We start from the raw sequence: 16,152 nt of genomic DNA, 5'->3' as shown, positions 1-16,152 counted from the left end.
ACAATAATGATAGTGGTAATGATGATGATGATGATGAATATGATGATGACAACGTTGTAGGTGATCTCATGGTTTCAATCTAAGATGTATGGAATTGTTTACAACTTCTTCAACTTATAGTAAATGCATGGTGTATGATGGAATAAAATTTTTATGTTGTGAATAAAAAATCGCATATAACTAAAATGATACCGAAAGAAGTATAATTCCACAAAATCCAAAGAAAAAGACTTTGACTTAATAAAACATCATCTCGTACCATGGAACAAAATATTTATGACAAAAATAAAAAAATTCATGGAGCACTAATATGACAATGGCAGAGGATAATAGAAAAAAACCCAAAGAAAAAACATGTGGAATAATAAAATATCCCAATTTTCTACACATGACTAAAAAACTAAAGGGGATAATATATTACCCAACTGATATTCTTGCTTGGCAATCTCTGACGATGTTGGGGTGGTCTCTCAATGTGAGTGCTATGTGCCTCTATTTATAAAAAAATAGAAATGAGCAAGTACAACACTAACCTATGTGGGACTAAACTTGTAATCAAACAAAGTAAACATATGCACAAAAAATTAAACTCCTGCACATGCATTGCTTGAGAAATGCCATATTTGGAAGCACTGCATTAAACCAACAAATCATTTTCCTATTTTTACATGGTAAATATCCAAGAATCTCACCTCAAAATCATTTATTCTTCTATTGTCTACCATTTTTCTTTAAATTATAAAGATTAAAACTACAAGAAACAAGATGGGTAATCTAGAAATTTTTACTTTAAGGCTGTGTTTGGAACACAGAAAGTGGAGAGAAAAGAAAGGGAAGAGAAAAAGAAAGAGCAAATGAAAAGAAAAGAAGTTTATTTTCTATTGTTTGAATGCCTATGGAAAATGAGAGAGAAAATGGAAGTGAAATATAGTTTCTCTTGTTTGGATACAAGTGGAAAATGAAAAAGAAAAGAAAATTAATAATATTTTAAAATTTTCCCTCAAGTTTCTATTTCTTTTCTTTTCTCCCCATATTTCATCATTTTGTGAAACAAAATTTATCAACTAAGAGAGGAAGTGATGTTCTCTCTTATTTTCTTTTCTCTCAATGATTATCTCTTATCAAACAACAAAAATTAACTTTCTCTCTCATTTCTTTTCTTTTCTTGTTTGTGGGTTTCAAACATGCCCTAAATCTTTCAAATGAATGGCTTGGAAATACTTTGTTTCTTGGGGGATTATCTTTTTGTTTCTTGAGGGGATTATCTTTCCAAAAACCCAAACTTGATCTCTAATTTCAGTTTCAAAGTTTGAGAGTGCTCATGAGTGGTTTTTTGTATCTTAGGAGTTAAGAGATCAATTGTTTGGGAAGAAGACTACTTAAATAAACAAATTTTCAATGTTCAAAAATTGAGCTTAGAAATGAACATTTTATCTTTATGTAAAACTTAATAAAATCTAGAGTAAATTTTTTGAGAAAATACTTAAAATTTTCTTCTTGAAGTTCTAATCACATAGTTATGTCACTTATAAATTTTGGAGACCTGGTCTAATCTAGGGTTTGAATCTCTTTCCATAGCTCTTCTATAATATGTTGTTTGGACACTTGATGTCCATTTGAAGGGTTGTCAATAAATGCCCCTTTGCTTGGACATAGACAAAAGGTTTGTCATGGTACCTTTTCCCTCTCATGGGTGTTTAACTTCTTTTGTCTAACTATTTGGACACTTTGTCGAGTGAATTCTAATTGTAGTTTTTTTCTCTCTAAGCATTCAATTGATGGGTATTTTGTCAAAATGGTCTTTCCCGTGGTGTTTGTTTCCTTATTTTCTTCTCCTAGCTTTCATTGGACATGTGAATTAGATATTTATGTGAATGGACTCCAATGGAGATCTCTCTCTCTCTCTTCGTGATTCATTCGGATTACTTATGAACTGCTTGCTGCATTGAGCATCCTCCTAGGTCATTTGAACGTGGGCCAGGATTATCTCTCCTCGATAACTTCCTCTTTCTTGTCCAATCAAACAGTAGTTGATGCATCATTTAGACAATGTACTTTTTGATTTTACCTACTTGTTGCCTTTATCGTTCACATGCTTCTTTGTCGATTTGACGATTGTACTACCACAACGTGATTTGGAGCTTTTTAAGTTATCCAATTGTACTTAATATATTTAATAAGTAGTTTTAAGTGTTTGTTATTATCATAATTTACTCAATGGGGATCTTGAGACTAACACATAAGAGCTAAAGACTTGGATAATTATAATACTACCACATTGTGGTTAATGGAACCCGTTAGTATTGGAAGATATGATGGACTACCACTTTATAATTGAAGATCCTATACACCATTTGCAGCAAGTTGGACGTTTATGATGTTTGCTCACCAACCCCAGAGTCTTGGAAGATGGGCCCAAGCCCATAAGACCAAGGAAGGCCCAAACATCTAAGAGAGGTAGCATCATGGCAAATAAGAAGATTTCTCATAAAGATGGCACAATGATGCAATTAGTCAAGGAGGAACATGTCTAATTGTGTATTATCTTATGTAAAGCTTGTAGCTCTAAGGGTATTATGGATATTATAACATTCTCTAAAAACTATAAATAGAGGCCCTTGGTTGGGGTAGAGCATTTAATCTCTTTCCCCTTCTCTTAATTCGTCCAAGCTGAGCAATATTTGTTCTTCATATAATAAGTGACTTTATTGTTTATGATAATTTCATTTATTTTTAGTGTAACTTTCCCTTTTCCATTCTCCATTTATAACTTTTTTTTCAATCAATTTTGACTGATAATATAACTAAAATTGTATTAATTAAAAAATTTGTTAGAAAATTTGAAATTGTTACTCTAAACTAAAATAGTATTAGTATAGTAAGATCATCATATGTATGCTCGACTTCTTTCGATGCAAGTTCGATTGTGATGACAACATGAAGTCATCTCTTGTCCCCTATATATGTATAATTAGAATAACATTATGTAGACTCAAGTTCAGATTTAGCTAGAAATCAAGAGCTGAGACAACAAACCGTACTAGTAAAGAAGACCATATAATAGTTTAATCACTTCAAGAGCGATTCACTAATTTCATTACCAATATGTATGACATGATGAACAAACAAAGAAAATAACTATGCGAGAACTCTCTCATCATGTGATTATCACTATTTCAGTACACAAAGAAAATCCGATCATTGACACTAGTCTGAGTAGTGTTTACACTACCAAGGAAGACACAACAAGAAGATAATATATAAACAAGTAAATACTAATTCCAAAATAAATAACAAGTAAGAAAGTTCATTATAAGATTCTTCAGTTTTTTTAATTTAAGAGTGTTTTTGTCTCTTCTTCTCTTAGCTTCCTTTCAACAAGTGTCAATTTTTGAGAGAGATCTCTTTGTAAAAGTAAGAAATGCTGAAGGTTTAATTTCCTATTATTTCAATATGAAGAGTACATTAAAGCATATTTAGGGGATAAGGGTGCAGGGGTCCTCCTCAAATGCCTATTCCTACCTCCCAGAGGGAAGAAAATCCCCCAAAGCAAAGACAAGACCAAAGACAACAACTAGTGTCACCCTCTTTGATATAGACTGAGTAAATCATTAGACTGTAAATATTTAGAAAATAGGAGGTTGACAGGAAAAAAGAAAGCAACATTTCAAGAGCTTCTGCATTCAAATCAGGGTGCATCAGAAAGCATTTTCCAATGATCACAATGTCTATTTCATAACTTTTCCCCACATTTCAAGTTAAATTAGACTTTCATGTGCCAATCTAGCACTATGGCCTTTTTATTGTAATAATATTGGTGAATAAAAACTAATTTTTGTATATTTTCTTTATAGATTTTAGGTTTGGCCCAAATCCCTTAACTGATACTAGGCCTTTTAGGATCATTAATAGCTCAGCCCAATTACGATCCACTCCACGGCCCAGTTGTAAGGGATTCAGGTTTCGAAGGTACTTCTTAAGTTCATTCATTTCATTCCTCTTTTCCAATCTGAGATTTTTCCATGCGAGGTGCCTCACTCTCTCCACTCGAGAAATCCCGCACATTTCCGCATCTCGAGTGGTTGTATTCACGACACCGCTTCCCCGTCTTCTATCTCGACTCCATACTGGTGAGTGATCGTCTCTGTTTTTTCCTTTTTCTGTTTCACGGATCTGTGTATCCCTGTATGAACATTCATTACCTCTCGCGTTTTGATTTCGATCTGTTTGTCTGCATGTTTGGATTAACATATGACAGATTCGTTGGGAATAGGTTGATGGTTCTTTTTGTGGGGTTCTGAGGAAAATTTAGGTAAATTTGTTACGACCTAAATTTTGAACTATTTCCAATGCTTTTGTGGCTAAGATCTTTTAATTGAGTGTATTGATTTGCATTCCCTGTTGCATGTTTGGTACCTGAATTTCTTCTCCTGGTTGTAGCGTTTTTGTGCTTTGTTTAATTGGAAAAATTAGCTGTAGCTGCGATTTCTAATAATGAGAAGTTTATTTATCTCTTTCTATATGAAGTTGAAGAAATTGGATGCCTTCCCATCATATTTTGGCATTTATTTTAGCTCTATGGCGTTTGGCTGATTATTATGATCATTTAAGCCTTGTCCTTGCTATGTTAGGATTTCCTATCTGGGTTCTTTTCCTTCATTCTGATCTGACATTTCTTGAAGCCAGTCCGTTGCATGCTCAGTTATAAATGGGTCCAGTTTGATGTCATCGAAGGCTCATTAAACTGCCGGTCTGCCCAATGTAGCCCTACTCTATCTACGACTTGGACCTATAGCAGGAGTTAGCTCTTTGTTTACATGAATTGGAAGTTTTGTCCTTCATCTTCTCGTCCTTGTTTGCCTGGTGTTCTGATCCATTATATTGGGCACTTAGAAGTGAGAGATACATATCACTTCCTTCCTTGTGTCATAGTATACAATGTGTCACTTTCCTCGTATCATGAAGGTTATTTTATTAAGGTAAAACACCAAATGGTGTCTGAGCAGTGTGATGTTTATCTTTGTCCAAGCCCTCCTTATTCTTAATGAAAAAAATCTGATTTTTGGTATGTGCCTCTATAAACTTTTCTAGTGCATTCTTGAACAAAAGATAGTCATTGAACTTCATCTTTGAACATGGAGAGTCCCTCTCTTTAATTTCTAAAGTGGCTTAGATCTCTCTCTCTCTCTCTCTCTCTCTCTCTCTCTCTCTCTCTCTCTCTCTCTCTCTCTCTCTCTCTCTCTCTATGTTCTTTTACTTTAATTTTCTTTTTTTGGTAGTGGAAACTCTTGTCTAAAATTTTGCTTAAGTAGAACAATCTTTCTTGCATTTCAGTCTTTTCCCGAAAATAGTATGTGTTTGCATTTTATATCTCTCTACTAGTTTATATAGTAGTTTATCTGCAGCTCTGAATCCCATCACTCATCATAACAGTTTTGTACCTCATCTTAGTTTGTTGCTTGAACTCGCTTTCTGTTTCTGCTCTTTTACTTGGTCAGTGACTGCTCTAGTCCTTGCATGTGTAAGTCATAAACCATTGCAAGCTCTCGCGCCCATAAAGAGCGTTAAGTGTGTGAACATGAGATTTTGAGTTATTGTAGGATAAATCTTTACATTGCATGATTTTTACTTTGTCCGAAAAATTGCTTATGCATGTTCTGTCCAGTAATCATGCGATATTTGCACCCTGATCTACTTTTTGGCTTTTCCATTTTCTAGATTTGTACACGTTTGTTGCTTCACATTTACTAGTTTGTGCATAGTGGTTCACAAGGTGGAATACAGAGGTGCAAGAGTTTTTGACTGATGAGACATTTGATCACAGGATTTTTTAGCTGATAAATGAGACCACTTTTCTTTTTCCTTTATTTTTATGCAAAGATTCATACAGAGAAGTCTTATGTATTAGCGGTTGAAAAAATTGAAATTATTTCTGCTTGAATTTAATTGAGATAGTAAACAAAGTTGAAACTTCTTATTTGTGGATTTCTTTACATTTATTATTGTTACATCTTGATATTTTGGCAGTATTGGTTAATGGCATGTAAAACTGACAATGAAGGTGCTATAGAACTTTCAATATGAGTCATTTCATTACTTCATTCAGTGTTTTATCTTCCAGTGCTGCCGACACAGAACTTTTAAGCCATGGCAACATCAGAAGAGAACAGCTCCTTATTCCCTATCTTTATCTTGACTATAATGGCACTTTCTTTAGTGCCTTATACAATTGCAAAGTTATGCCGTGCTGCCTCAAAAAAGACAAAGAGTATCCACTGTCAGTGTTCCTTGTGTTTGCGCTCTGGAAAGTACCGGAAATCTATATTCAAGAGGGTAAGTTTCTTTGCTTAAAAAGGCAACTTCTGTGGTAGATTTCAATCAATTAAAACAGATAAATTTCTTGGTGTAATTTTGCAGATTTCAAATTTCTCTACTTGCAGCAACTTAACTCTTGTGCTGCTTTGGGTCATCATGGCATTCCTGGTTTATTATATTAAACATAGCAGCCACGAGGTAATGCTGAAGATCCTCCATATATTTATTCATGAATATTCTTATACTGCTTTGGCTTTCCGGGGCCTGTCATAAGTAATTTTGTGAACAATTTGCCTAGTGTATTTATTTCTGTCGTCCAATCACGTCGTCTTATCTCTGTTTTGCTATATTGTTTTTTCATTCTACTATTCTTTGTGGCTAAACTGTTCTGCATGTAGTTCCAAGGTGCCTAGTTACTGGCCTTTGGTGTTTCCCACACAAAGGAAGCGAAAAAAAATTATGTCACGAGATGTGTTTCTGTATTGAGTTCCAACCGTAAGCTCAGTATAGCTGCAGCAAGCATATTGAATTCCAATCTAACCCAATAACTCTCTGCTGTTTAAATGGAAGACTAGCCTATTTTTCCTAAGTTTATGATGGGCTGTTGAGATGTCTAGAGATATTCAGAAATTGAAAATGGTGCTTGTGGTTGCCTGTTTATGATGATCACTAGAGTGTCTCTTCTCATTAAAAATCTGTTTTTCTTTTGCTTTCTAGGTTCAACCATTCGAACCATTTTCAATCCTTGGACTGGAATCGGGTGCTTCAGATTCTGAAATAAAGAAAGCTTATAGGAGACTCTCCATTCAATACCATCCTGATAAAAATCCTGACCCAGGTTTAGGATTTGTTACCTTTTCTCTATGTACTTATAGCATTTGAATAAGTCATGGGATTTCTTTTTGCTAAAAATGATTAGTTTTTTTCCAGAGGCTCACAAATATTTCGTGGAATTTATATCCAAGGCATATCAAGCTCTTACAGATCCAATATCTCGTGAGAATTTTGAAAAGTATGGACATCCCGATGGAAGACAGGTAAATGAACAATTTATTTATTTATTGAGTTGGTGATAATTCATTGAAAAAAAGGAAGGAAGGAATAAGGCACACTTATTTGCCAGACATAAAATTTGCGTTTGATTTGCATTCTTTTCCAGGGGCTTCAAATGGGTATAGCTCTGCCCCAGTTTCTGCTAAATATTGATGGGGCTTCAGGTGGACTGCTTTTGCTTGGGATAGTTGGAGTCTGTATTCTTCTGCCCTTGGTAGTGGCAGTTATCTATCTTTCAAGATCATCTAAATATACTGGGAACTATGTTATGCATCAAACATTGTCCACTTACTATTATTTCATGAAGCCTTCCTTGGCCCCAAGGTGTGGAACCTTTCCCGTTAAAATTTTTCTTGTCATATTTAATTTGACCATCTATGTATGTTATCTTTCTAAATATTTGGATACAAAGCCGTAAACCCGAGATGCTCAAAACACATTTGATACTTAACCCAAGACCATACATATAGAAACCCCTCAACAATGATATGAATAGAACAGATCTTCCTCTCTAAAATTCTCAAATTGTGCTCTTTCCAATTACTTCTAGAAATATTGGGTGGCTCTACCGGCTCTATGTGTCTTGATGGTTCTCATCAATTTAATCTCCTTTTTGTTCCTGATTTGTTGTTCATTGAGCTGAGCTTGGTGGAGCTTGATTGTTGATTGGCCTTGATGACAAGATTATTTCCCCATGATAACAGTCACCAAGGAGTCTTCCCTATCTTCTGGGCATGGGTTGCCCATTGAACTTCCTTCATAGTAACATAAGTTGACAAATGGCGAGATGGTTCCATTAACTTAAGAGTTTGATATCTTTGGGATGTAAAGTTGGGGTGGGGCTGGAGAACCTTCATGCATCAAAGAATCTTAAGTTGAAAGAAGCAGATACTGTGAGCAAAGACAATGCTCCTTATGATGAATATGAGGACAGTGATGCACTAATGGTCAGCTGTTTCTTCGATTGAATACCTGGAGCTTTTCTTTCTAAGCATGTCAGTGATGAATTCTATTTTTTGGGGCATCTCTGAATAAGTTTTAGTTGGCTGATGAAGAATCACATAGTGTTGCTAATTTATATGATGGAAAACAGAGGCATTCTGATATAGATGAAGAAACTAAAATGATATGCCTGATGAATGATGACCCCAATGCTGTATAGAAAATCCTTTGTGGCGCCAGTCACAGATTTGTAGTATGAAATATCCAGTGTTCTGCAATTTTTAGTTATTCTTCCTGGAGAGGACATCTAAAAATTAAATTTCTAGGGTCTGCTTGCTTAAAAATATGTCAAATAGGGCCTTTGGCTTCCGTGATAGTGTGAGGTCTTGGGTTCAAGTGTCACCAGTGGGAGGGGGGGGGGGGGGGGGAAGCTGCTAATTGCGAGGAGTCCCTAGGCATTACGTTTTGGCCCTTGATGAGGAAAGAAATATCCAATGTCCTTTAACAAGAAAAATGTTGTTTAACTTCAGATACCTAACGCTCTTGCTGCTTTTGGAAGTTCAGTATTCTCATCTACTTTATATCTTCATGCCCATGATAATCAATTTTTTGTCTGCTTTGTGTTGGTTTTCTTTGCTTTATGTTGTACTTTATTCTGATTGTACCTTGATGGTATAGTAAGGTCATGGATGTCTTTATCAAGGCTGCTGAATATATGGAGATACCAGTTCGTAGAAGTGATGCTGACCCCTTGCAGAAACTGTTCATGGTGGTACGGAGTGAATTGAACTTGGACCTTAAGAACATTAAGCAGGAGCAGAACAAGTTCTGGAAACAACATCCAGCCTTAGTCAAGGTAATCAATTTGATGGCTTTTCCTTACAACTTGATCATAATATCTATTTTTTAGGGGATTTGTGATGAATTGTGTTTTCACTCATTATTTTTCATTTCCTTCATGGTTTTCAGACAGAACTGTTGATTCTTGCACACTTGACACGTGAATCAGGAGCTTTATCTTCAACTTTGCATAATGATTTCAGACATGTGCTTGAACTTGCACCTAGACTTCTGGAAGAATTGATGAAGGTTACTTTGTCTTAAGCTCATCCAGCTCCTTATTTGTTTTCTTGGACTCTGCGCTTGCTATTTTTATTCTTTTAGACATCAAATTTATATTCCTTTTTAAAATGTACAGATGGCTGTCATACCACGAAATCCTCAGGGCCATGGATGGCTGAGACCGGCAATTGGAGTTGTTGAGCTTTCACAAAGTATCATTCAGGTATACAAGCATTTGTAACTTTTAGTTTATGTCTAAGATTGTTTGGTGAGCTTGCATTTTGGGATGTTAGATCCTGTACACTGAAGCTCTGTTTTGCTCTCTCAGACGGTCTGTATATATACATACTATTTGCATTGTTCAGGAATACTTTTCTTGGTTCTGGATAAAATAGAATGCTCAATGCTATAGAGCTAGCCTAATCTTTCAACATGCAGGCTGTTCCGCTCAGTGCTAGAAAGGCAGCTGGAGGATTCTCAGAAGGTCTTGCTCCCTTTTTGCAGCTTCCACATTTTAGTGAGGCTGTTGTCAAGAAGATTGGACGAAAGGTGAGTGCACTGTCATAACAAATGTTTTGCTTGCCTGCTTGGCCTTCTGTATAGTGCAAGAATCCTGTTCGCATAGTGGTTATTGTTAGGCTGGCTGGTGCTCAGTGCTACTAGATGGTCATTTTGATTTGTTTTTCTCAACTTTACCTTCATGTTCTTGCAGAAGGTTCACATGTTGCAAGACTTACGAGACATGAGTCCACAAGAGCGAGCAGAGCTGCTCACTCAATCAGCTGGATTTTCTGCGTCTGAGTTGCTAGATATTGAGAAGGTTCTTGAAATGGTACCCTCCATTAAGGTGGAAATTTCTTGTGAGACTGAAGGTGAAGAAGGCATTCAAGAAGGTGACATTGTCACAATGCATGCTTGGATCAATCTCAGACGTGATAATGGCCTGACTGGTGCCCTTCCTCATGCCCCTTATTACCCTTTTCACAAAGAAGAGAACCTGTGGTTGTTGCTTGCAGACGTCACTGCAAATGATGTTTGGATGTCTCAACGAGTAAGCTTCTTGGATGAGGCAGCAGCAGTTACTGCCACCTCAAAAGCAATCCAAGAAGCAAAAGAAGGTTCTGGTGCAAGTGTCAAGGAAGTTAGTTGTGCAGTCAGAGAAGCAGTTGAGAAAGTGAGAAACGGATGGAGGCTGGTGGTTGGTAAGTTTCAGGCCCCGCCAGAGGGTAGCTATAATTTAACCTGCTACTGCTTGTGTGATTCATGGATTGGTTGTGACAGCAAGATGAGCTTTAAAATAAAAGTTCTGAAACGAAGCCGAGCATCAGGGCTGAGAGGGATTGCAGAAGAAGCAGGGGCCGCTGTTGAGGATGGAGCAGAAGAAGAGGAAGATGTGGAGGAAGAATATGATGATGACTATGAGAGTGAGTATAGTGAAGATGGGGATGACAAAGAAGTCACAAATAACGGTAAGAACAAGGTAGCAGCAAATGGCACCACAAGTAGGAAAGATGATTCAAGCAGTGAAGGTTCGGACACAGAAGAGGATTGAGCCTTTTTACAGGCTCAGTTTTGTTCTTTTTTTTCTCTTAAAATTGGTGGGGGATTGCACCTGCCACCTTAAGTGATACATTGTTGTTTTATTACGTATTACTTACATATGGATAAAATGTACATTTTAACCAATAGACAGCCTAGTATATGATTGTGGGTTAACTACTCAATTTTCATTTTAGAAAATTTTCTCTTAATCTGCTACCTTCTCTTTTTACAAGTGATCAAAGTTCCAGCCCTCCTGTCTCCCTTCCATTTTGCGACTCCCTTCTGAAACTCTGCTGCTCTGACAGTGTTCTGTCCCAGAAGATCTCTTTGCTCTGGAAGCTATTAAAACCTTTTATCTGGTACACGATAGATTTAATATTTTTAATTTATTTTTAAGATGTATTTTTAAAATATGTTCTTTTATGTTAATTTATTTTTTCCTGTTTTCCCTTTCACTTTTACATTTAATAATATTACTCTATTTTACTATTTAATATTTTTACTTTTATTTTAAGTTTTATTTTGTTCTTTATTTTATTTTTATTTGATTAATTGTCTATTTGTACTTTTTTAATCTATATCTTCTATTTCATTTTTATTTTTCTTATTAAATATATTTCTCTCTATTTTTCCTTTTTCTTATGTTTTCTTTTACCTTTTTTTGTTCCATTTTCATATTTAATATTTTTACAGTTTATTTTCAGCCAATCGATGATTATGTTTATTTTATTTCTACAATGGACGGAGACGCCACCTTTAAAATTGTTTGTCCGAGTGATGCACTGTCTTCTCTCTGTAGAACTTAAGGAGGAAAAACTGCACTCTCTTTGCAAATCCAACAAAGGGGTTTCCCTGAACTCCATTCTTGTCGTCCTGCTTGATTTGATACTCGACATATCTGTTTGAAAAACAGGTGAGAAACAATTTAAATCTCCTATGCAATCCACCCACCTTTACGACCCTTTACTCCCAGTACATGGGTAATATGTTTTTTTTGTTATTCACACATTTTGAGATATTTTAGGATCCTTGATGAACAAATAGAACAAACACATCTTCTCAATAGCTGAACTGTAAGGACTATGGACACTACCTATTTCCACATTGGTATGATATTGTTCACTTTAGGCATAAGCCCTCATGGATTTTCTCTTAGGTTTCACCCCTAAAAGGCTTCATGCCAATAGAGATATTATCCACACTTATATATCTATGATCCTCCCTACTTTTAGTCAATGTGGGACTTTGGTCGTATACCCAGCAATCCTCCCCTCAAACAAAGGACCACAGAGCCTCTCCTCAAATAATCATCTATTTGTTCACTCTCTACCAACCCGGATTTTCCACTCTAATGCGTAGGAGGCACATGCCTTACATGGAGTACCACCAGTCTCGAGAGCATGCTCTATCCAGAACAACTCTTCTTCATCGTGTTGGGACCAGGACACGTCCATGAAGAATCTAGAGTATACCACCTATCCAATAGAGGACATCTACGGATTCCTTTGCGATCTAATTCAATACCCACCACCTTCGTTCGACATTCAAAGGATTCATCCACCATGGTTAACTTTGGGGCATAACTTTGATACCAATTATAAGGTCTATAGACACTACCTATCTCCACATTAGTATGATATTATCCACTTTAGGCCTAAACCCTCATGGATTTACTCTTGGGTTTTACCCCCAAAATGCCTCATACCAATAGAGATAATGTCCACACTTATATATCCATGATCCTCCCCATTTCTAATCAATGTGCAACTTTGGTCGTATACCTAACAATTCTCCCTTAAAACAAAAGACTATCGAACATCCCCTCAAACAATCATCCATCCGTCCACTCTCTACCAACCCGAATTTTTCACTCCAATGCTTTGGAAGCACATGCCTTACATGGAGTACCATCTGTCTCGAGAGCATGCTCTATTCAGATCAACTCATCTTCACCATGTTTAGACCAAGACACGTCCATGAAGAATCCGAAGCACACCACCTGTCCAATAGAGCACATCCACGGATCCCTTTGCGATTTAATTCATGGCCCACCACCTTCGTTCAACATTCAAATGATTCATCCACCATGACTATTTTTGGGGCATAACTCTGATACCATTTGTAAGGATTATGGACACTACCTATCTCCACATTGGTATGATATTGTCCACTTTGGACCTAAACCCTCATAGATTTTCTCTTGGGCTTTACCCCCCAAAAGCCTCATACCAATATAAATAGTGTCTACACTTATATATCCATGATCCTCCCCACTTCTAGTCAATGTGGGACTTTGGTTGTATACCCAACATTAACTCATGCAGAAAATCCAGTATCACGACAAGCCAGAAGCAACCTCCCTTGCACTAATCTCTCTGGCAAGAAGCAAACCATCGAACGATCCCTTCTCTCATTCTCCATAAACAACCTCCCTATGTACAAGATAATTTTCCTCTTTGACTTTTTCGTCTTCCTACTCGAAAGTCGTTCACCTCGGGTTTTCCCGCAAGGCCATAAATGATCCAGATCCCTTTTTGAAGACAAGTTTGGCTTCTGGGTCTCGTGCCGGCCAGAAGAGGTGGGAGCTCCAGAAGTCAAATTTTTTTCATGAAGGCATTCATGAATCCTCTTATTTGAATCTTCACAGTATCCAGGTAAAAAAATAATTACTGGATACATGCATTATTGGATTCGATCCGGATATCGTATTTCCCGGTCCCACAGTTTCCATATATATAGATATCTGAAATCCGAATGTCCCGCGAACTGGAATTGGATTTTCGAGGATCTGAACTTGTTTCTGATAGTCCTTTTCATACTAGGATTCGGATTTAGATTCTACAAATTTTTTCTTATAAAAAACAAGATCACAACTCCTCACTTGTTAGTTTTGAACATCACTCCGCAACATTCTCCTCCTCTCTCACACTCTCAAGACGATGACTTCCTCGTATGGTGTAGTTACTGATCACATATCCGTTTCTCCCACCCCTTCAAATACCAGCAATAACGCCAATGTGATCTTCTTCATCCACCATACACTTTCCCCGGACAGATCCCAGTCGACTGTGGACCAATTAGGCACTTTCAGTGTAGATAGATTCTTCTATTTGAATCGTGAGGTTCTATCTTCTCCTTCTCAGGATAATAGGTACATCCGGTTCGTCTCCTCCATTCTTTCCAGTTTCAACTTCTGCTCTGAAGCATACTGCCACGTTTTTCAGTAGCTTCTCTCTTTAGAGCAAAACCCCACGACATGGACATGCAGCATTCGTATAGTTGTGCACGAGAGGCTTGTGGAAGAGGAGCCAAGGGTGATCAGTAATGATGAACCCATAGATTCTTGTTTCTCGGCGGAAGCTTTCCTTTAGAGATTGAAGACGAACAAAGAAATTTGCGCCGTTTGCATGGATGGGTTGAGAGGAGCGAAGGTGGTGGTGGAGCTGCCAAGCTTGCAACTCTTTCACAGAGACTGCGTCTCTCTGGTTCACCAGGAGTCCTACTTGCCAAATTAGCATATACAATATTTTTCCAAATCATTCTTAATAATACAAGATTTGACTTATAGTATAAGTATTACACTGAAAGCTATGAGATATGTATGTAGTCAATATGGTTTATTTATTAAAAAAAAATTATTGCTCGTTTCAATTGCCATTATAGACTTTAATTCTGTTGGAAAGGAAGACTGTCTGATGCAAATGTACAATTGTGACTCGTGAGACATGATATGCTGCACATGTATAATCCATCTAAACGATACTGTTAGGTATACGACTAATGTCCCACATTGACTAGAAGTGGGGAGGATCATAAATATATAAGTGTAGACACTATCTCTATTGGTATGAGGCCTTTTGGGGGGGGGGGGGGGGGGGGGGGGGGGTAAAACCCAAGAGAAAATCCATTATGGCTTTGGCCCAAAGTGGACAATATCATACCAATGTGGAGATAGATAATGTCAATAGTCTTTACAAATTGTCTCAGAGCATATGTCTTAGAGTTAGCCATGGTGGATGAATCATCTAAATGTCAAACAAAGGTGGTGGGTCTTAATTAGATCTTGATGGGATCCATGGATGAGCTCCATTGGACAGGTGGTGTGTTCCAGATTCTTCATGGACGTGTCCTGGTCCCAACATGATGAAGAGGAGTTGATCTGGATAGAGCAAACTCTTGAAACAGGTTGTAGTCCATGTAAGGTATGTGCTTCCAACGCATTGGAGTGGATAATCTAGGTTAGTAGAGAGTGGACGAATGAATGATTGTTTGAGGGGAGACTTGGTGGTCATTTGTTCTAGGGGAGGATTGTTGGGTATACCACCAAAGTTCCACATTGGCTAGAAGTGGGGAGGATCATGAATATATAAGTGTAGACACTATCTCCATTGGTATAAAACCTTTTGAGGGTAAAGCTCAAGAGCAAATCTATAAGGGCTTATACGCAAAGTGGACAACATCATACAAATGTGGAGATAGGTAGTGTCCATAGTCCTTACAAATAATATTAAAGTTATGCCCCGAAGTTAGCCATGGTGGATGAATCTTTTGAATGTCGAACGAAGGTGGTGGGCCTCAAATTAAATCACAAAGGGATTCGTGGATGTACTTTATTGGACATGTGGCGTGCTCCGAATTCTTCATGGACGTGTCCTAGTCCCAACACGGTGAAGAGGAGTTGATCTGGATAGAGCATGCTCTCGAGACAGATAGTACTCCATGTAAGGCATATGTTTCCAACACATTGGAGTGAAAAATCCAGGTTGGTAGAGAGTGGACGGATGGATGATTGTTTGAGGGGAGACTCAGTGGTCCTTTGTTCTAGGGGAGGATTGTTGTGTATACGACCAAAGTTCCACATTAGCTAGAAGTGGGGAGGATCATGGATATATAAATGTGGACACTATCTCCATTGGTATAAAACCTTTTGAGGGTAAAACCCAAGAGCAAATCTATGAAGGCTTAAACCCAAAGTGGACAATATCATACCAATGTGGAGATAGGTAGTGTCCATAGTCCTTACAAATAGTATCAGAGTTATGCCCCGAAGTTAGCCATGGCAGATGAATCATTTGAATATCGAACGAAGGTGGTGGGCCACGAATTAGATCGTAAAGGGATCCGTGGATGTGCTCTATTGGACAAGTGGTGTACTCCAGATTCTTCATGGACGTGTCTTGGTCCCAACACGGTGAAGAGGAGTCGATCTAGATAGAGCATACTCTCGAGACAGGTCAT

General features: G+C 37.4%; 1 protein-coding gene across 2 annotated transcripts; it reads left to right on the top strand.

Moving 5' to 3' along the window:
- The first annotated feature begins 4,019 nt into the window (after window positions 1-4,019).
- LOC137953794 (dnaJ protein ERDJ2A-like) lies at window positions 4,020-11,088 on the top strand. 2 transcript variants are annotated; one of them, XM_068801307.1, is made up of 12 exons: window positions 4,020-4,130; window positions 4,259-4,312; window positions 6,122-6,333; window positions 6,418-6,513; window positions 7,033-7,153; window positions 7,246-7,352; window positions 7,475-7,692; window positions 8,989-9,166; window positions 9,280-9,399; window positions 9,509-9,595; window positions 9,811-9,921; window positions 10,085-11,088. In XM_068801307.1, the coding sequence occupies exons 3-12, from the start codon at window positions 6,148-6,150 to the stop codon at window positions 10,922-10,924; spliced, it is 2,064 nt and encodes a 687-aa protein (XP_068657408.1). In that variant the 5' UTR covers window positions 4,020-4,130; window positions 4,259-4,312; window positions 6,122-6,147; the 3' UTR covers window positions 10,925-11,088. The 2 variants fall into 2 exon arrangements, with proteins under 2 accessions (XP_068657408.1, XP_068657416.1); XM_068801315.1 differs by lacking the exon at window positions 4,259-4,312.
- Window positions 11,089-16,152: the final 5,064 nt, after the last annotated feature.

Source organism: Aristolochia californica, unplaced genomic scaffold, assembly GCF_029961685.1.
Source record: "Aristolochia californica isolate CCGP_79_NKW_82.1479 unplaced genomic scaffold, dmAriCali1.0.hap1 SCAF_1, whole genome shotgun sequence".
In the NCBI taxonomy this organism is placed as follows: domain Eukaryota; kingdom Viridiplantae; phylum Streptophyta; class Magnoliopsida; order Piperales; family Aristolochiaceae; genus Aristolochia; species Aristolochia californica.
The sequence above is the reverse complement of the archived record's forward strand: the minus strand, read 5'-3'. Positions and strand labels throughout refer to the sequence as shown.

Coding starts and splice junctions, on each gene's coding strand:
- LOC137953794 (XM_068801315.1), top strand. CDS start 6,148: ATGGCAACATCAGAAGAGAACAGCTCCTTATTCCCTATCTTTATCTTG. Junction 7,353..7,474: donor GACATCCCGATGGAAGACAG/GTAAATGAACAA, acceptor ATTCTTTTCCAG/GGGCTTCAAATGGGTATAGC. Junction 7,693..8,988: donor AAGCCTTCCTTGGCCCCAAG/GTGTGGAACCTT, acceptor TTGATGGTATAG/TAAGGTCATGGATGTCTTTA.